Source organism: Engystomops pustulosus, chromosome 3 (genome assembly GCF_040894005.1).
Source record: "Engystomops pustulosus chromosome 3, aEngPut4.maternal, whole genome shotgun sequence".
NCBI classification, from domain to species: Eukaryota; Metazoa; Chordata; class Amphibia; order Anura; family Leptodactylidae; genus Engystomops; species Engystomops pustulosus.
The window spans coordinates 89,609,205-89,630,740 of record NC_092413.1 but is presented as its reverse complement, the minus strand read 5'-3'; the positions used below and the strand labels follow the sequence as shown (position 1 = coordinate 89,630,740).

The 21,536-nt window shown below is 42.8% G+C and overlaps 1 protein-coding gene across 3 annotated transcripts; it reads left to right on the top strand.

Annotated features, from left to right (window-relative positions):
* The first annotated feature begins 1,410 nt into the window (after positions 1-1,410).
* PCMT1 (protein-L-isoaspartate (D-aspartate) O-methyltransferase) lies at positions 1,411-21,536 on the top strand. 3 transcript variants are annotated; one of them, XM_072141380.1, is made up of 8 exons: positions 1,411-1,708; positions 8,262-8,366; positions 11,375-11,406; positions 12,128-12,232; positions 15,061-15,181; positions 16,549-16,634; positions 17,711-17,880; positions 20,720-21,536. In XM_072141380.1, exons 1-8 carry the CDS (start codon positions 1,426-1,428, stop codon positions 20,730-20,732), a joined length of 915 nt encoding a protein of 304 aa, XP_071997481.1. In that variant the 5' UTR covers positions 1,411-1,425; the 3' UTR covers positions 20,733-21,536. The 3 variants fall into 3 exon arrangements, with proteins under 3 accessions (XP_071997481.1, XP_071997483.1, XP_071997484.1); XM_072141382.1 differs by having other exon boundaries at positions 17,711-17,929; XM_072141383.1 differs by having other exon boundaries at positions 17,711-17,936.

Here is a 21,536-nt window from a genome sequence, read left to right as displayed (position 1 = left end):
ATACTACAGTATGGCAGTGTATGGAGATTTTCCTCCTCATTCATTACAATGTGCTAATAGAACATGTTACTCTACTGTAACATGGAGGACTCTTTATTTAAGCGTAGATCGTACTGATCCAGTACATGGACATTCAATTTTGAGTTTGGTAGTTGTGCATGGATTGAAAGAAAGTAACAAACAAAGTATTGAAGTCTCCCCCCTTCAACAGTAGCTCTCGCTGATAAGTTGCCCTGAGTATCTGCGTCTACATGTGTCATCTGTATGGGGCATGACATGCAATCAATATGGCAACCCCAGCATGTTAAAAGTGTTTAGCAAAGTTAAAGGGAACCTACCACCACGAATCTACCTATAAAGGTAGATCGGGTGGTAGGTGGATGCAAGGGACGTGAGGATTAGCTCTTTTTAGAGCTAATCCTCACGTCCCCGCTAACTTTAGGGAAACTTTATTGACCTAATATGTAAATGTCGTTATGCGGACGCCTAGCGTTATGACGGACGCCTAGCGGTACATGTGACCGCGGCCTAAGAAAGTACGAGTTGTTTTTACTAGATACTTGAATACAGCTTTCATCCTAGTACTGGATTAACTGATTGATCACCAATTCATTCTACTATTCATGGAGATGGGTTTAGAGACCCTCACCTAAAAATATCTGTAACAGCAGGCAGGGCCGGTGATAGGGGGCGGGAAACTGGGCATTTGCCAAGGGCCTCCTATTCTAAATGGGCCCCCTGCATATGGAGTTTTGTGGGCAAAGGATGTATTGCTCCTTTAATATCCCTTGGTGAAGCTGATGATCATCTATACGTGTAGGTATCTATCTCCTATCTCTCATATCTAACCATTTATCTTTTAGTCTATCTATATTTCTATATATCAATCTTCTACTGTATCTTTCTCATATCTATAAATCTACTTATCCACTAATGTTGCTTCTATGAATCTATACAATCTTTCATATGTATCTTCTATCAGCAATCTTCCTATTATCTGTCTCCTATAGAATTCTCCTACCGTCTGATATCACAGATTTCCTTACTATACTACTGTGTGCAGGACTAAAGGAGCCTCTTAATCAATGTGATGGTGATATTTTGGGGCCCTGCCTGCAGTAACCTGTACTCGCCACCAGCCTGCAGAGGAACCGTGGATGTGGGCGGAGTCAGAGCCCTGGCTATGTGAGCAGGCACAGGCTATGCACACTGCACCCCGCCACCGTAGCGGCACATACTGCTACCAGCGGCCCGCACCGGCAGCGCTGGCCCACGTATCCAGCCACTAACCCCCGACGGCGGAAGAGCGGGAAGCGCACAAAACCGCCAGAACGTACGGAGAAGCCCAGCAACAGCCGTGCCGCACAACAACTTCTATTGGCGAATAGAGGCATTGCGCATGCGGAACAAGCCGTGACGTAACCCATGCCAGCACTGGGCGTGGCCAATAATGTGTCCCTTGTGATAGCACTGGGCGTGGTCACACGGCTGCCACACGGCCCTGAGCCCCAGCGTGGCTCCGCCCCCTCCTCCTTCGGCGGGCCCGCGGATGACGTCTCCTGGCTGGAGGTGTTGGGCTTCCTGGGCAAACTGCTGGGCGCAGTCGCCGCGCTGAAAGCAGCAGAGTACCTGCTCCGTGCGCTGTGTGTAGCCATGGCCTGGAAGTCAGGGGGAGCCAGCCACTCCGAGCTGGTCGGCAACCTGCGCAGTGAGTGTGCGAGGGGCAATGGGGTGACAGCACGTCCCCTGTCATGTCATACGGATCCACAGTGACATGACATTTACTGCGCTGCCTGTGGCTGGGGGTGATGGTGTGGGCATGCTGCCTGGCACATGGTGCATTGCTATGTGGGCTGCAGGCTCCCATCATTGTCATATGGACGTCCTATAGCTGCTGTCATTAGTGCATAATTTATGTCTCTACCAAGTCATCTATGCTGTCAGCTCCTCCATGCCTGCAGAGTCATGGAGCCTTCTCTAAACAGTTGTTGGGACTGTAAGATCAGCAAGTGTCCACTGACCTACCTGACGCAGGGGCGGCGCTCTGTGGCCGGGGGCAGGGGCGGCGCTCTGTGGCCGCGGGCAGGGGCGGCGCTCTGTGGCCGCGGGCAGGGGCGGCGCTCTGTGGCCGGGGGCAGGGGCGGCGCTCTGTGGCCGCGGGCAGGGGCGGCGCTCTGTGGCCGCGGGCAGGGGCGGCGCTCTGTGGCCGCGGGCAGGGGCGGCGCTCTGTGGCCGCGGGCAGGGGCGGCGCTCTGTGGGCAGTATTGGCGGCAGCTCTGGGGGCAGAAGAGTATTGTCTTCTGATAGAGGCCAAACCACAGTTCAGAGGAGATGATTCCAGGCAACATATATAGCATGTGATATATGCATGCTTAGGTCAGAGTCCCTTCTTTCATCTTGGTGCTTCAATTCAGCTGGGAAGAAGGGACTCCATGCTCATAGTCCTATCCTCCTGTATTGTTGTAGGTCCTGGTAATCCAGCCAGCGCAACATTCCTTGATTCGTTGATTGATCATGGTCTTGTGTTGGGGACCAACTACAACCCCCTCCCCCAGCAATCACAAGAATAAGGATGCCCATGTGCTCTATATGCATGGCACGCTGGTTCTCGTTTAGTAGAGTTGTATTTTTTATTTTATTTTTTTGTCCATATCAATTATAGGGGGTTGTCCACTTTAAGCAAATAATTGATATTGTTTGTGTAATGAAAAGTTAGACAATTTTACTTATATATCAATTCCTCACAGTTTTCTAGATCTGGTTGCTGTCATTCTATGGGAAGCTTCATTATTTACTTCCTGTGGATTTAAACCAGTCCCTGGTCATGTGATGCCATGCACTTGCTCAAAGTGGACAATCCCTTTAAATGTGAAACCACTTCAGAAGCATTGCTCTAATTTCTGAGTACAGCACCCAATTGCTGAGATGCCTGTGATTAGGTGCAGGGATATGTAATTGAATTATGCATGTTATGTTACGTTTGTTGTTGCATTATTTGGGGGGATAATTGGATGGAAGCTTCTTCGCTATTTTTCTCATCTCAAATAAAGATAGCGTAGCCGTTATCAATTAACCTTTTAACATTCTACCATTAAAACCAAGCATGACAAACCTTAGGTGCCGTTCACACGACCACAATTGTGGCTGTAGGGATGGGGAAGTGCTCGTAGTCTAACAGCCTGTGAATAAAACCTGTGACACTACAGCATAGAGGGGCTCTGGTAATAACCCCAGGAGCACCTTCTGGCTCATTGGCATAATTTTAAAAGTTGATTTTAGGAGGAAGAAAATCAGGAATATATATATATTAAAGATTACCACAGTTACGATGTCTGTGGTTTATCATGCTTAATTTTGATGGTAGATGTCCTTTAGGGGGCTGTCCCACATTGTGTTTTGGCTGTGTTTGCAAACGCAGACCAAACCGCACCCACCGGGGCAGGCCGTGGACCGATCGCATCGGCGTTTCTATGTTAACGCCTGCGATCGGGAACGAGACGCCAGTGTTTTGCGTTACTTTAATGCAGCTGTTCCCAATCGCAGGCGTTTACATAGAAACGCCGATGCGGTCGGGCCACGGCGCGCCCCGGTGGGTGAGGTTTGGTCTGCGTTTGGAAAACGCAACGTGGGACAGCGCCCTTAGGGTGCTATTACACCAAACACATGCGATCGGCAACCAGCACCCGATATCTTGCATTTAGACAATACAAGACACCGAGTGCTCTTTGCTGATCTCATACGTTTGCATAGAAACACATATGCAATCGGCTGTGGCCCACCCCCATGCGCTTTTATTAATTTTCTAAGCGGAATCAAAACGCTAATGTGTGACAGCACCCTTAAAGGGGTTTTCCCACAAACAAAAGCTAACTTGCTCCATCAGCTCCATGGAGATTAATGGAGCAGAGCGGTCACGTGCGGCCGCCTGCTCCATTTGTCTGACGGAGCCACGACAGAGTTACATGGGACCCCATTAGACCCCTTGTTTTTGTAATATGTGGGGGGGGGGTCTCATCACTGAGACCCTCACTGATCAGCAAGTTAGTTCCTATCCCATGGATAGAGCCTAACTTTTGTTCGTGGGAAAACCCCTTTAAGTGGTTTGCATAAAGTCCTATGTCACTAATGCAAACCACTTAGAGCAGTGATGGCAAACCTTTTAGACACCGAGTGCCCAAATTGCAACCAAAACCCACATATTTTTTGCAAAGTGCCAATGTAACGATTTAGGCAGTAACATATTACTCCCTGCTTTGTCACACGTTTAAATTGTATAGGCACTAGAGGACACCAATACAGTAAAAAGGAGAAGTTCAGATTATCATTGTAGCTTCCTTCCAGGGTCCAGAGTTGCCTGGGAGTACAAGAGGCCTTAAAGGAAACCTACCACTTCTGAAGGTAGGTATTAGATGTAAACACCGGGCACCAGCTCAGGGTGAGCTGGTGCCGGAGCTTACCTTAGCTAGTGTTTTAAACCGCTATATCGCGGTTTAAACACATTTTGATTTACAGCCCCGAAGCTACCTCGGGGCTGTAAATCAAAATGTGTTTAAACCACGATATAGCGGTTTAAAACACTAGCTAAGGTAAGCTCCGGCACCAGCTCAGCCTGAGCTGGTGCCCGATATTTACATCTAATACCTACCATCAGAAGTGGTAGGTTTCCTTTAAGTCCTGTTTGCTGAACTCTGTGCTGGGGTGAAGCCGCAGGTGCCCACAGAGAGGGCTCTGAGTGCCACCTCTGGCACCCGTGCCAAAGGTTCGCCACCGCTGCCTTAGAGGCTGAGTGCCCTGTCACAGGTGTAAATTGTATAGGCACCAAAGGACACCAATACAGTAGAAAGATGGAGAAGAAGTTTGGATTATCATTGTAGCTTCCTTCTGGGGTCCTGGGCTGCCTGGCACTGCAAGAGGCCTTGAGTCCTGTCTGGTAATCTCTGCGCTGGGGTCATGACGCAAGTGCCCATAGAGAGGGCTTTTAGTGCCACCTCTGGCACCCGTGACTTAGCTTCGCCACCACTGTCCTATGTGCTTACATTGTTTCACTGAAGATCAGGTGATACAGGTGGCATGGGCCAAGCTGTCAGTGCAGTTTGGCTGAAATCCCACATGTACATAGCATTCCTGGCCGCTTTCCTTCCAGGCCTGGGTGCTGTGCAGGACCATGTATTGATCTCCAGTGGGGACTAGTAGATGTGCTGTGGCAAAGCTCAAGTGTACTGTACTTCTTACAGGTTTGCATCATCTTACATTTGTTAGTGAAAATCAATATTAATGCGCATAGCATAGATGTATCATATTACAAGCTGGAGCGAATAGCTGATACAACTAGGCGTCTTCCGCTGGCACGCAGGTTTTTAGGTCATTTATCGTTATCTTCCATGGAAATGCTTATTACTCCCCTAAACTGTATACTAATGATTTTGGTCATTTTTTTTTAAAATAAAAACTCTCACAAATTGGGCTGTTTTAATATCGGACTATCCATTGCTGTGACCTTGTGCAACTAGTTATGGTGTCTTCCGTTTTATGTAATGGGATTACTGTTGATTCCAGGCAGAGTAAAAATAATAGAAAAAGAAATCTTCCAACCCTTTAAGTCCTAGAATCAGATGGTCTTAAAGGAGCATTGTCCATAAATCAACCGGGTAACATTAGCCATGAGCCCTGCTAGGATAACCTTTACAAATATGTTTTGATAAATGTCACTGGAGCAGATTTATTATTAGGAAGGATCTTACTCCGTGAGCTACAGCCACTTCATATCCCTTTATTAATGCAGCAGTGCATTTCAAAGCTCCTTTGTATATTTCCTCTCTCATCCTCCCTTCCCCTTGATGACATTGGCTCGCCACAGCAAGCAGGCCGAGGGACACAGCGCATGCGCACTGAGAAAGGTCTTGCCGCACGAGAATAACTTGATGTGATGAGCTGTAGTCATCGGAGGGAGAATGTGGGACAAGGATGGCAAGAAATATGCAAAGGCGCATACTAACGTGAATTAAAATGCTCTCTTCCCCGGGACTTAGCTGAAGCATTTGACAGGGAGCCAGGTTAAGTTTCATACCTTATTTCAGAAACACAGAGCTTTTATAAAAAGGTGTGGAATTTACTGACTCTTTCTGGAAACCTGTCACCTGCTAAAAATAGAATTTCACCTTTGCATTGCATGTAGGTCTTCCCATATATACTGTGTATGATGTATTCTGTGGATTTGTAATATAAAGATGATAGATGAAGGTCCTACCTCTGTGATCAGTGTTCCGCTGAGCCCCTTCCTGCACCAGGACTGAATGGAGTGCGTGCTGCACGTGTGCCACATTCAACGTGACATGAATGGAGAGGGGCTGCTCATGCGTGGCACACTCCATTCAGCGCAGCAACTAGATGGGGGTCAGTAGACCTCTGTTCTTGAAAAAGTCCAAGAGGTAGGCCTGAGTCTAACTATGATTTATCCACATGATTTAATGTAGATTTTTCTTGAATCATATGGAAGGAATAGGTGTGCTAAGACTGCACATTTCTACACCATTGATATCATTGTGGCCAACCTGCATGCGATAACATACACAATTGATACATACATACATTTATGTGACTGCACCCACAGCTCACAAGCTTGAGCCATTTCCCAGAGAGAGGATGGAGAGCAGCCGACTGCAGACAACACAGCTCTCCCCATTGCTGTGCAGCTGTTGATATGGCATGTACAGGGAAAAAGATTCATGCATATTTTTACGCATAAAGCTTTTTTCAAGGAGCAAAACTGTCCAAGCATCTAAAGCGCGTGTACGAGCGTTAATACCACCTTTCCATGGTGTCATAAGCCGATGTCAACAGAAAAGGATTGTCCAAATTCTGCCAGAAATAGAACCATATCTATCTTTTGCAGCTCCAGCAGTCAGATCACACACAGCTGTTGAACTAACTTCGAAAAAGCATGGACTTTATACTGTGGATTTACCCTCCGTACAAGACCTTACCTGCTAGATCGTATTATCTGCTTGTCCATTTTGGTTTTTCGGTTTAAACTCTTGGGACAAAAAATTTAACAGTGCATCCTCCCCCGTGGGTAAACCCTAAACGTTTTGCCTGATTTTGGGCGCGTTCAGACGTTCAGTTTTTCATATGCATTTATCATGCGGATTATGGGTGATGACATATCATTGAGAGGCACTACTTCTCCTTTTTTTTTTTTCTTTTTTATACTCTATTCCTGCTCTGGACACCAAATACTGCATCTAAAAAACTTAATGTGTGAATGCACCCTTACCTCTCTGTTCTCATAATCCATCATTGTGAGTGAATATAGTTGTCCTACCTGCAGAATACTATATGAATTGTAGAAATAACAGAAGCTACTGATTTATCTTGTTGCATCCTCCTGATCAGCACTTGGTACAAACTCTGAGCTGTCCTTCGCTTCATGGTTATACAATATTTATGGCTGACCATGTGAAGCCACGTTCAGGCTCCTTGTTATCTTTTGGTACCTTTCTATGATTTCAGTATGGCTGAATAAAACAGAGGAAAACTTGCTTACTGTGCAGATTCCAGCTGCTCCAACACTTCGTCTGCAGTGGTAGCCTGACCTGGCCTTCTGAAAGCCGGCGTTATTCCAGTTGCCCACGCATAGCTGTCAAAACACACGAGTCCTTTTACATTTATTTATATATTTTTAACCAGTGATGGAATATCACACACTGTAGTCATAAATAAGCAGTGTCCCAAGTCAGTCCTTATTTCATAGAGTAATCTCTCCCTACGTTTAATGACATGCCTTTCACATTCCCAGACTCTTTCTTGCGGTATGTGATTATTTGCAATCATAAAAGTAAATGGCCCACGTTTATCAAAAACAGTGCAAACTATGCACAGTGTAGTGTGCAGAGTTCATGAATCTGGCTCCCTCTGCACTGCTCTGACAACAGCAGGAGTCATTCACTACCGAAAATTCCAGAATCCCGGTATTGAACCATTCTAAGTATGAATGTATTGCACAAGTATGGAGGTTTCATTACATAGTGCAACCCTAATATTCACAATGTGAACATGCACAGATGAAAGAGCAGGTCCTATTCCTGCCCATTTTGAGGGGGTCTTGCATTTGACATTTGATATTTGTTTGCATGAAGCCTAAACCTAAGATTATCTGTTGCTAGATGTTACTGTAGCAAACATTAATGCTTTATTAGAAAATCACATTACTAGAAAACCCATTAAACCTTTTCCCTGTAACTTTTTTTCAATATATTTTTCAGAAAATGGTATTATAAAGTCAGACAGAGTATATGAAGTAATGTTGGCCACTGACCGCAGACATTATGCAAAATGCAATCCTTACATGGACTCTCCTCAGTCAATAGGTAAGTTGATTCTATTAAGGGGGTTATCCAGGCTTTACCAAAATCTATAGCAGGCATGGGATGGCTAGTAAAACAATCTTATGGCTAGTTAACAATGGCTAGTAAAACGATCTTATGTTTTCTTCCTCCGACACTGCCATAGTCCTACGGTGCCTTCTATTAGTTTACAGAGGCCGGCGCACCCATCCCACCTGGCTTATTAGAATAATTTTAAAAGTTTTAAGCCTTAACGCTGAAGCCACTTTTCACCTTCCTGACACGGCCCATTTTTTCAAATCTGCCCTGTGTCACTATAAATGGTTATAACTTTGAAACGCTTTAACATAGCCAAGTGATTTTAAACCTCTTTTCTCGTGACACATTGTACTTCATGTTAGTTGAAAAATTTTGGTGGTATGTTTTGCATTTATTTATGAGAAAATCAGATATTTGGTGAAAATTTGGAAAAATTCGCGATTTTCGAACTTCAAAATGTTATACTTTTTCCACACATAGTCATAACAGCAAAAAAACTAACATTAACCGAATGTCTACTTTATGTGGACATGGTTTTTTATGCATACTCTTATTTTTGTAGGATGTTATGGGCCTTTGAACGTTAGGTGCGATTTTTCACATTTTCATAAAAAAAACGCAAAATCCTGATATTGAGGGACCTGCTCAGGTTTCAAATCACTTTGAGAGGCCTAAATAAAAGTAAAACCCCATAAATTACCTCATTATAGAAACTACACCCCACAACGTACGTAAAACAACTTTTATGAAGTTTGTTAACCCTTTAATTGTTTTACAGGGGTTAAAACAAAATCGGATACAATTTTGAAAGTAAATTTTTTTTTGGCTAAATGAATGTGTTTTTCAAAAAATGTACAAATTCTCAGTGGATAAAATACCAAAATGCTCCACAAAATTTGATACCCAATCCCTCCCGCGTATAACAATACCCCATATGTGGTGGTAACCTGCTGTGTGGGCACACGCCAGGGCATCGAAGGGAAGCTGCGCCATTCAGAGCAGATTATACATTGTCACTTTTTATTGGCTATACAATCTTTAATTTTTGGCAATTTGGACATATAAGGGCTTACTTTCTGCGACATGAGATGCACTTTACAAATACTTCATTTTAGTGGGTCATTAGCTTATTGATGAGATTTTATTAACTCTTGAATGTATGGGTGAAAAGAAAATTGTAAATTTTGGTTTCCTTTCTTTTCGTATTTTTTGGGGGTCATACACCGTACACTAAAAATACTATATTATCTTTATTCTATAGGTCACTACGATTACGGTGATACCTCATTTATATAGTTTTTCATTTACTTTTACAATTTTACTGGAAAAAAAACTAATATAGAGGAAATCTCATTTGTTTTTGCATCGCCATCTTTTCGGAGACATAACTTTAATATTTTTTGGTTGACAGAGCTAGTTTAGGGCTTATTTTTTACGTGTTGAGTTGTCCTTTCAATTGATACCATTTTGGCGCACATAACCTTTTTTGATCACTTTTTAGAAAATTTTTGTGAAGAGATTTTATGAAAAAATTAACATTTTTGGCCAGTTTTTCGGGTTTTGTTTTTACGGCGTTCACCGAGCGGGCCCAATTATATTTCTGAGTTATTGTATGGATTGTTACGGACGCGACAATACCAAATATGTGGGGGGGTTTTGGCGATTTTGTGTTTTTTTCACTTTATAGGTATTCACTTTGTGTATAGGGAATGTTTGTGTTTAGGGGACTTTAACTTTATTTAATTCTTTTTATTAACTGTTTTTTATCACTTTTATAGGTAAGTTTGAACAAGCGATCCACTGATCGCTTGTTCAAGCTATTCTTCACTTTACACAGTGTAATACAGATGTATTGCACTGTATTATGTGACACACTGAGCATGCTGCCCCGGCCCGCCCCCATCTGGCTTCAGGCCGGAAGCTTGACGTAATAGTACTGCATTTTGCGGGAACGCACCTCCCGCCATGCAGTACTATTACGTCAAATGTCGGGAAGGGGTTAAAACAAATATAAGAAGATAACCACAGTCGCAGTGCCTGGATCTATGAGTAAGTGATTTATCATGCTCTATTTTTACGGTAGATTTCCTTTAACTCTACCTTTTGAGTTGGAAAACAACTGAACTACCACACACATGTATTTTACACGTGTATCTTATATTTTGGGCCCATTTTTAGATGTCCACTTTATATCTCAGTGTTGTACAATACCTTCTACCATCTGTAGTCGCGGTGCCTAGATGATTGCCCACCATTAACACACTGTCAAAAGCTGCTGGCAAAGACTTGGTAGCAGCCCTGCAGAGATACCTATTGGATGGTAAGGGGGGCATTTTATGTTGGATCTATTAATATTCCTCCGGGTCCACATAAATATAATCCTGGAAGCTGCTCCTTATTACCATATAGGAGAAAGGGTTTAGATTGCTCTGTTACATGTAGAATTAGCACACGGCAATTGTTTTTATGGAGCTAAAACAAAAGCGACAAGGTGCAGCAGTTTATGTTTCACTTTCCAGCCAACTTCAATACTTTGTCAATGTATATTAACATTCGTGCTCCTGCACACTGTAACACTGAGGCTCACGCTTTTCTCAAAAACTCACGGGTCACCTGCATCTCCAGAACACACAGTCCAAGCACCCTCCACACCTCTTCTCCAGGACACGAGGGCCACCTGTCTGCGCAGCCGGGAACACCAGCACTCCAAATTTCCTGTGATCACTGTGTCACTCCCAATCCTGCTGGGACAGCCGAAACTCGCGATCGGGCAAGTGGCCCCAGAGGGTTACTATATACCACTGCTCCTGGCTTCTCCCTCCATATTGTGAGCCCTATCAGAGGCAGCATTCACAGATCCACATAGTCTTGGTCAGCGGCCACCGGCCACCTCATTGTTTTTTTGTAAACTGATATAACAATGGAAGTCACATGTTTTGTAGTGACTTGAAGAGCTGAATAGAGCTTACTTTTGTTTTTTTGTACTTTAACAGGTTATCAAGCAACCATTAGTGCTCCTCACATGGTATGTGGCATAATTTGTGGGATATTATTATTACTCATGATGTATAGCATGTAAGTTTAGTATAGCACTAATAATGTGGTCATAATTGTAAGTAAGAGCTCTCCATACAGAGTCTTTGCCTAGTAAAGGTGCATTGCAGGCGTGTGGAGACTTTGATGGTCCTATATCTGATTCTGGGAAATGTGCAAACATGTTTTCCTGGATGGGACAAAAAAAACATTTTGACTATTTTTCCTACCTTGTTAGGCAGCCCCCTTACCACCAAGCATGACTTTCAGGAAGCCTAATGACATTTTGCGAGATTAAAGCCAAATCAGTATACCTATTGCAGAAGGAACAGATTCCCAATTGTAGACAGAGCTGTTTCGACCTGGTTGTATCTCTTCAGTACAGTGTAGGGAACTGGTTTAGCAGTGAGAGGCTTTGTGCAAAAAGAGTCTTCTTTGTCCTATCCTGGAAAACGCGTGACATAAAAAAAGGCTAGATCTTTCTGATGGGAAAGTTAAATTATCACAGAGAAATGAAGGAATATTCTGTATCTTTAATAAACTGAAAGGTTTCTCTGATATACCCAGTGTCAATACTGTGACAGTGTAACCTGAAGAGAAGGGTGGGCACGACGTGGTTCTCATTTGGCATTATGTTTAATGGGCTGTACACGGAGATAAATGTCATGAAGCTCTGTTTATTTCTGACATTTCAATAGTTTTTTTCTGTTTAGCATGCATATGCATTAGAACTCCTTCACGATCAGTTACATGACGGTGCCAAAGCCCTGGATGTCGGCTCTGGAAGTGGAATTCTTACAGCATGTTTTTCAAGAATGGTAATGTATTTGTATTTTATATTCCTCTTTTATTAAGAAATACTAATATTATATTGAATTATAAATGCAGGTGCACCCCAAATTCATATGCTCACAGCTCTATTAGGAAACTAAAGTGTTCTGTGTTATTTATAGGGTATGAGGTGTGGTAAGTGTATTAAAGGGCATGTATATACATACCCATACCACCTATACGTAGGTTCTATCACCCCCTTGAGTCCAATCAGACTCCCCCTGTTGGTATACAGAGGCTCAGCAGTGACGTCACATTGGCAGCATGCTCACACTACATATGAATGTGTTTACATTGCCTTTGAAGCTGCTTTTTTTTAGCAATATTCTAGCTTAATGGAATTTTTAAAAAATTGCAACAAAAGATTGTTACGCATTTGAACAGAATAACCAGACTCAACTAGTGGAACACATGGCTCTGCTATTGGCGGCAGTCCTGTCTTTTTGTCTGCCACATGTGAACATACTGTATTCTAATATTGACCGCTATTAGTGCCCACTCTTTTTATATTTTCTTAGTCTAAAAATTTTTACTTTTCTATTTTGCATCCAGTATGACTTTAATACTTTCTACAGGCAGAGCGTGATGATGATACCAAACATTGCTTTACAGTATATAAATAGCCGCTTTTGCTGAGTGCAGTACACCAGGGTCTGCTGTCAGATGTCTCCCTCCATGTATTCCTTTCTGAGCCAGCCTGCAGCCTCCCTGCCAACATCTAGTGCCAGGCATTTCACAAACAAACAGGATCCTATAGTTGTCATAGTGAAAACTTGGTATTCCCCATGTGTCTGCAGCACAAAGCTCTCCTGGTACTTCTATATTGTGCTTTATGCATTCAGCAGAGACATTTTTTGTTCCGTATTGTCACACATAGCTGTGGGTTTTAATGATGTTGTTTCCAAATCGTCTGAAGCCTTTTTATAGGCATTCTGCATACACATGCTGCCACTTGTATCCCAGTAGGTTAACCTTGCCTCCAGAAAAACATCACCGGTGGGATGTGCTAGATGTATTCCAGGGGGAACACTTTGAAATATATGTTAGTATGTAAGGTTTGTCACTTTATTCATTTACTCAGGTCCTTGTTTATTCTATATTTAATAAACAAAATTTTCAGTTTGTCTAGAAATATTTACCGTAGCCAAATATTGTCCGTCTTCTACTTAATGGGGTAACCAGAATATGTAAAAAAATATATAGGAGGGGGGTGGGGGACGCTGTAGAAAAAATAAACTTCTACTTGCCTTAACCGGTGTCCCGCGCCACTGTTCGTTGGTGACGTGCCCGTTTGCTTACTTGGTTAGGTACACACCGACAACTTCCGGCTGCCTGGCACACCCAACTGTCCCAACGTCTGATACACGTTGTTGTATTCAGGCACTGGGACAGGGGAAAGGTGACACCAGGTTTACAGAAACTAATGGACTGTGCAGCGGGACACCTGAGCGCCAGATGAGGTAAGTATAAGTTTACTTTTTTGTGCAGGCCACCTATATATTTTTTAACCTACTCTGAAACTGTCAGACTTTTTTGGTGCACCTAACTGACCCAATCTAATCGAACCTTATAATGACCTATCAGTAGGACCATGAGAATGCATCACCCAGAATCCTGACTTTCAGCTGCTGCAAACGTCCTATAATTGGATAGATCTTTAAAGAGTTGGCCCTTTATGTTGCAAAATATAAAACTATATGATCTAAAGCTCCACATCTCCTCATCTGTCCTATATTGTGGTCAGCAGATCTTAAATAATACTAAATCCTCACCTACTTATCCTGCTCCAGCCCCCAGTTTCAGAGTGGTATGAATATCCCATTATTGGTCCCAAACTGCGCCTGGGATGTTACTTGTATGACATAAATTATGTCTCTGGGCACGACAGAGGCCGCTCCATCTCTTCCAAACTTCAGGTTCTCTGAAACAACTTCTCCTTTGCAGAAGAATGACAGACTACTTACATCATTGTGCTTCAATAGGGGCAACATACAGTGCATAAAGACTCCCTTTTAAAGGAACTATAGAAATAAAATCAGAATTCTGGAACATAGTTTAGCAGATATCCCTCAATATATTTCACATGTACAAGCCACACAGTATAAACCATGGTTGTTCATGAACATCTCACTTGTCAGAATAATGTAGGGTTGTGCATACTCATAGAGGATCTGTCGCCCAAAATAATGACTAAAGTAAGCAGCTGCCTAGCCCTACCCCAGTGACAGCAGTGGTAAACCGCTAGCTTTCTCGGAACATACAGATAAAGCTAGCAAACACTGCACTACATAGCCGCCTGAACGCCGGACCAATCTTACATCGGTCCAGCGTATTCATGAGGGGGTGGTCCGAGGCTTTCACCTCTCTTCAGTTTCTACACCGGACTGCCCTCCCACATTATATGCCAATGGTGACTGTCAGGCTTCATGTGGACAGCCCCCTCATGAATACGCCGGACCGCTATAAGCTTGGTCTGGCGATCGGGGGGCTATGTAGTGCAGTGTTTGCTAACTTTAGCAGTATGTTCTGATAAAGCTAGCGATTTAACACTGCTATTACTGGGGCAGGGCTAGGGAGCTGCTTACTTTACTAAGCAGCTCCTTGAGTCATTATTTCGGGTGACAGGTCCTCTTTAAGTTAAAAGGTGATAAAAATCCTATTTTTGCAGATTTGTAACAGCCCATTAACAGGATCCAGACTGTCTATTACTGTAGTCTGCAGTCAGTAAATGTATGACTTGTCTTGGTAGCTTATTAACTTCTTACTTTATAGGAAAAAAATAAGTCATTTTTTTTTTTCTTTTCTTCTGATGCAGGTTGGCGCCAAGGGCAGAGTTGTAGGTATAGACCACATTAAGGAGTTAGTAGATGATTCAGTAAATAATGTGAAAAAAGACGATCCGTTGCTACTGTCTTCAGGTCGCGTCAATCTCTTAGGTAAGCATCATGTACATTTTCATTTTATGGATTTAAGTGCTCTGTTATTTGCATGTAGTTTAGTGTTTATGATGGAAGGTATATTGTCTGACCACTGATGGCAATGGCAGTAAAATCCTAGATTACACAACCAGGTGGTGTTTTACGTGTATATTAAAGAGAGACTGCATGTGGGGGATCTGTTAACCACTTTATGATGCACTAGTCTTTCTGGGCTGTCTAGAAAAAAAATACATACAATACAGTGTTATGCGGCATGTAACTAATCAAAGCTGGCCCCATATCAGACTTCTGAGTGGGGTGTCCCTAACACTTAAACATAAAAAAATAAATATTTATATAACATACATACACTCATACACTTGAATACATGGATACGCTCATACCCTTTGTTTTTTGTTTTTTTACTATAGTAGTAATCAGACAAAGAAGGTATTCACAGATGACAAGAACTGCATGACTGCTTCTCCCAGCCTTGAATAATCCATACTGAATTTGCCGCCACATTTCTTCAGCTCTGTTCAGCACATCTCCACACCATGCTTCTAAAGATACTACAGTCAGTTACATAATCCAAACTCCATCTAGCTAACACTGGGTTTCCCCAGAAAGGCAAGTTCGGCCCTACCCACAGGATAGGGCCGAACTTGCTGATCAGTGGGGGTCTCCGACCGACCCCTCAACGTTCCTCAGACTAATGAAGCAGACGGCCGCACATGACCATTCTGCTCCATTAATCTCTATCAGCAGGTTAGGCCCTATCCCGTGGAAAAAACCCTTTAAAGACCTGAAGAAACTACAATATGGGAAAACCTGTAGGGTAAAGACCCAGAGCCCTCCTTGTCAATGTGTAGGTATACACTGCTCCTAGTATACATAAGTAACAACTCCAACCATGAACCTCATGCTTGTGTAAAGATCAGGAGGCATGATCCCATCAAGAAAAAATTGCAGTAAATATCAAGTGAATATTGCATGTAAAATATTCATCAGGAAGCTGTGTCTTGCGGCTCTAAATGTGGGGACTTTGCTACCTCTGTGTCGAGTTATGTAGGTGCCGCTTTTGGGTTTCTTCCTACCTATGTATAATTTGGGTGCAATATTCACCTCCATATCCAACTTAAAGCAAAATCTGCTGAGTTGACTATCCACCCGTGTCCTGCTGATACTGTAGAAGCTGAGACCTCTAAACTGCTGCAGCGGCAATGCCACATCACAGGACAAGAGAAGCGGGTCACCTGGCCAGCTTTGGAATCGTAGGGGTTAGATATTCATCACCCCCTTTTAAACTTGATTTACATAAAATTGTAACATCTATTTACATAGCAGTTATCTATGTTAATTCTCTTTTGTGTGTGTGTCCTTAGTTGGAGACGGACGCATGGGTCATCCTGAAGAAGCACCATATGATGCTATTCACGTTGGAGCTGCTGCACCAGTTGTACCACAAGCTGTATGTATTTGTTTCACTTTTTTCTAGTCTTTGGTGATTAAGTTGTTCTGTATCTGTTTTAGAAGACCATTTAATAGCTAATACCTATCACTTTTTGAGATCCATTTCAGTATATCGTCATATATTGTATGATTTACGGTATTTTATGGGTATCTAGCGACCTGTATACAGTTTTTGCTGGGAACTTTGGAAGCTGATATAAGGGCATTTCTCATACTATAGTAAGCAATATTAAAACTTTATACAATTATTATAGTAAAACCAGGTGGAAAATATGTACTGTGCATAAATTACTGGTGAAAATGCATGTATGGTTTGATACACAGTATTATGTATGGACAGCTTCCTTGCTTACATTTTCTCATAGTTCCAAGATTGGTACATGGGGAATACTAAATCTTCACTATAATTCCTATTCATTATATAAATTGGGGAACTGTTGTATTTGTGGTCATTTTTTGGAGTCTTTCCCAACATAACTTGAGGCTTGTACAGTAATAAAGCATGAGGCTCCAACTTGGAAAAGGGGATAAAACTCCAGCTCACCTCCAGCCCATTGTTCCTCATGTATGGAGCCGGCAAAGGACCCACCTTGTTTGGGAAGGTAAGGTAACAGTCAAAATAATGCAGTGGTCCAGCCAGGTTCCAAAGAGTGTTCAAAGTTTATTCAAAAATAATGTCAAAACATCCACAGTGTAAATCCTGTCCACCAACGCGTTTCAGACGGCTTAACCGTCCTTAATCATGGTCAGACCATGATTAAGGACGGTCAGACCATGATTAAGGACGGTTAAGCCGTCTGAAACGCGTTGGTGGACAGGATTTACACTGTGGATGTTTTGACATTATTTTTGAATAAACTTTGAACACTCTTTGGAACCTGGCTGGACCACTGGATTATTTCGAATGAGGGTCCAACCTCTTAGAGATGTAGCCGTGCTGTACAACCTTGTAAATCTGAAAATTTCAATTATGGTAGGAGTTAAAAAGTGATGCATGATGCAATTTTGCTACCTTATTTTGGCCCGCTCTCAGCAGTTTGGTACCTAACTTATTCCATCACTTTGCTCTTCCAGCTTATAGATCAGCTTAAACCTGGAGGAAGGTTAATTCTACCTGTTGGTCCCGCTGGAGGAAACCAAATGTTGGAGCAATATGATAAGTTAGAAGACGGAAGTGTCAAAATGAAACCTCTGATGGGGGTGATCTATGTGCCTTTAACAGACAAAGAAAAGCAATGGTCAAGGTGGAAGTGATTTTCTGTCGCACTATTTCTCCTTCCAGTTACACACAAGGTGAAAGGTCTGGATATTAGCAGATAACTGGAATGGCTGCATTTGCTGCTGTCACTGCTCTCTGCTACTTCCATACCATTTAACTTCGCACACTGTGGCGATTGCTTGTAAGACCTAACCTTACAAAGACATGTAAATGACATGCATGGCTTCTGGGAGACATAGGGTCCCTGTGCTGATTACACTTTAATTTTACATGTTTTTGACAGTCATGTTTCTTCACACAGCATGTTTTTATTTAATTCCGCATTTGGATTTCTGTATTTTCTGGTTCCACATTTAGTCCATTGGTATGTGTGTTATACTTGAGGGCAACCTACCATTGCGGATCTACTTACTAAGGTAGATCTGGTGGCAGCTTACTGTAATGTAGCACAGCCTAATGCGTTTTGCAGTAAAACTTTTTGTGCCCCTGAACTTACTAAAACTTTAATCTGATGTATATGCAATTTTTTTAAAAGGCTTCTGGGGTGTATTCCTTTCTCCAGGGGGCAGGCTGGCTATATACTAAAAGGAGGGGGTAGGCTGGCTATATACTAAAAGGAGGGGGTAGGCTGGCTATATACTAAAAGGAGGGGGTAGGCTGGCTATATACTAAAAGGAGGGGGTAGGCTGGCTATATACTAAAAGGAGGGGGTAGGCTGGCTATATACTAAAAGGAGGGGGTAGGCTGGCTATATACTAAAAGGAGGGGGCTGGCTGGCTATATACTAAAAGGAGGGGGCTGGCTGGCTATATACTAAAAGGAGGGGGCTGGCTGGCTATATACTAAAAGGAGGGAGGGGGCTGGCTGGCTATATACTAGAAGGGGCTGGCTATATACCAGAAGGGGCTAGCTGGCTAGCTACATATACCATAAGGGGCTAACTACATATACCATAAGGGGCTGGCTGGCTGGCTAGCTACATACCAGAAGGGGCTGGCTGGCTGGCTAGCTACATACCAGAAGGGGCTGGCTGGCTGCCTAGCTACATACCAGAAGGGGCTGGCTGGCTGCCTAGCTACATACCAGAAGGGGCTGGCTGGCTGGCTGGCTAGCTACATACCAGAAGGGGCTGGCTGGCTGGCTAGCTACATACCAGAAGGGGCTGGCTGGCTGGCTAGCTACATACCAGAAGGGGCTGGCTAGCTTTAGTACTGGGGCACAAAAAGTTGTATTGCAAAAAGTTAGGCTACAGTAACTTGCCACCGGATCTACCTTAGTAGGTAGTTCCATGATGGTAGGTATCCTTTAGGTGACATCTACCACCAGGATGAAGGACTGTATACAAATGAGCCTGAGGGCCTCCAGGCTCCATTAACACCTATGGAGCCTGGAGCCCCTCAGGCTCATTTGCATACAGTCTTTCATCCTCGTGATATATGCCCTTTAAAGAGTTTTTCCTTTGTATAAGCTATCAATATCTGATTGGCTATGGGCGACACCAGATCTCCTGATCATAAGCTGTATTTGTCGATATATAAAGACTGAGCCAGAAGCCAATGTCATATGCTTTTTACTCTGTGCTCTTACACCAACCCCAAGAACTGATCTGGGGTCCTGATTATAGGCCAACACTTAAAATTTCCTGGGCAACCAGTTAAAGAAGCCCTCTTTCTTTAAACACAAGGACATGGAGTATGAAACAGTTGGCTCTGTGTCCTTGTAGTGGCTGACGCCATTACTACACCCACGGCTCCTGTTGAAAGTGAATCCCGATATTATCGGATAGCCCATTAAAAGTTATTCCTGGTCAATCCCTTAGAAAAGCTGTACCAAACTGAATATTGTTATTCAGTTCATAACCCCATTTATACCAGAGATAATGTTTGTTGTTTCTGTTGACTATCCTGCACGCATCCACTTAGATTATTGTGCCATGTGGCCACACATACTCAGTCTTGTCCCCCTGCTGCTGTTTTCCCAATCTTAAGGTAGTTTACCCAGTCTTATAATCTCAACTTCAAATATTTTGCATTAGGTGAACTCCATCACTGTCTGAATGTGTGTTGTCCTAAGGCCTCATGCACACTAGTGTATTTCTTGCATGTGTCCTAGCCATTGCTTTTATGGATTAAAATCTGTTAAAATCACAGAGTAGTCAGAGGCGTGTGATATAATGTCTCATGCACATGTGTGTCCATCACATGACCATGGACAGATTTCTATACACTGGAGGTAAACATAGCAACATTCTGTAGCAAGGACAGCAAGCAGAGATCTAGAAAACTGAGAGGGATTGATATAAAAAGTATATTGAAAAATGGTATAACTTCTCAATACACAATGAATATCAATTATTTGCTGAAAGTGGAAAACCCCTTCAAAGGGTTTGCCATTTTTATGATACTCATGACCTATCTATAGCATGGGCCATAAATATAATACTCTCAGTACTTGGTACCTCTACCTCTTGTGTCTGATTTAACACAAAACTAGAAGTAACCATCTGTTTGACTCCGCTAGTATGGGTCCTGAGCTCAGTTCTCACCACTAGACACTACACGGAGAAGGGAACTGTACTTTTGTGACCATTCCCAGTATAATAAAGAATTGATTTCACTGGGGATCCAAATACTACTTAAAAACATGTGGCGTGAGATAGGCCCGCGATTCGCTTTTGTATTCATTTTTTATTCTGCTCACTGTCATTTTTGTGTTTTTGCCCTTCTGACTTCTTTTTAACAAGCTTCTTCAGTACTCTGCCTTGTTGCTTAGCTTCTATTTCTAGTTTTAAGTCTGTGCAACCTGTTATTTTTCCAGTGTGTCTCCCAGTAACAAAGCTTTGTCCTCAATGTTTCTCTTTGCAGGGATGAATTGTAATGGCTCCATGACTTTGATCCAAACATAGTATTATGGTGGGGTGCCCTCCCGCACCTCCAGAAGCTTTTTCTTCAGACTCATCAGCAGTGCGGCTTCTTTTGGATTTTTTTTTTACTCTGCTGAATTGGCATGTTTTTTTTTTTTTTTTTTCCTTTTGGCTTTTAAAATCTAATGTTAAACTGTGCGGATCCCATTTGAAGATTTCTTTTTTTTTTTCCTTTTAATGCGTTTGAACATGCCGGAGTGTTTGACCGACGTGATGCATATATTCACCTTTGGGAACTACTTAAGAAGAGGTGCACATATTTTGTTTTAGTTTCTGGATACGTTGAAAGAATACCGCCAGCGTCGCTGTAAAATATTCAGACCGCCACCAGATGACACTACACTGCATAACGTCACGTCTCCGCTAAGTGCTGCTAAACACATAGAACTGAGCTTCCCTGTCAGAGCTTTTTGACGTGGTGTCGTAGAATAGCATGTGGATGCAGCCAGCTACTTTATCTTACCACCAGGAAATATTTATGTCCTCTACCGTCTCCAGGTCATGACACATGTAGCCCTGGACTCTAGTCACTTCATAGTGAGCTGTAGACCACTTGAATGATGATGGTCACACCCAATATGTATAAAATAGTTGTCATCATTCAAGAATGGTGATACTTGGCAGCCGCTGTTACATCAAAGCTTTTTCCTGTTATTGCAGTTTATAGTTCACTGCTGTGTTCAACACATGCTGCGTAAGCCATGTTCTCCAACAGTTTATGCAGCTACGCTTTGCCAAATAAAGTACAAAACCCCAAA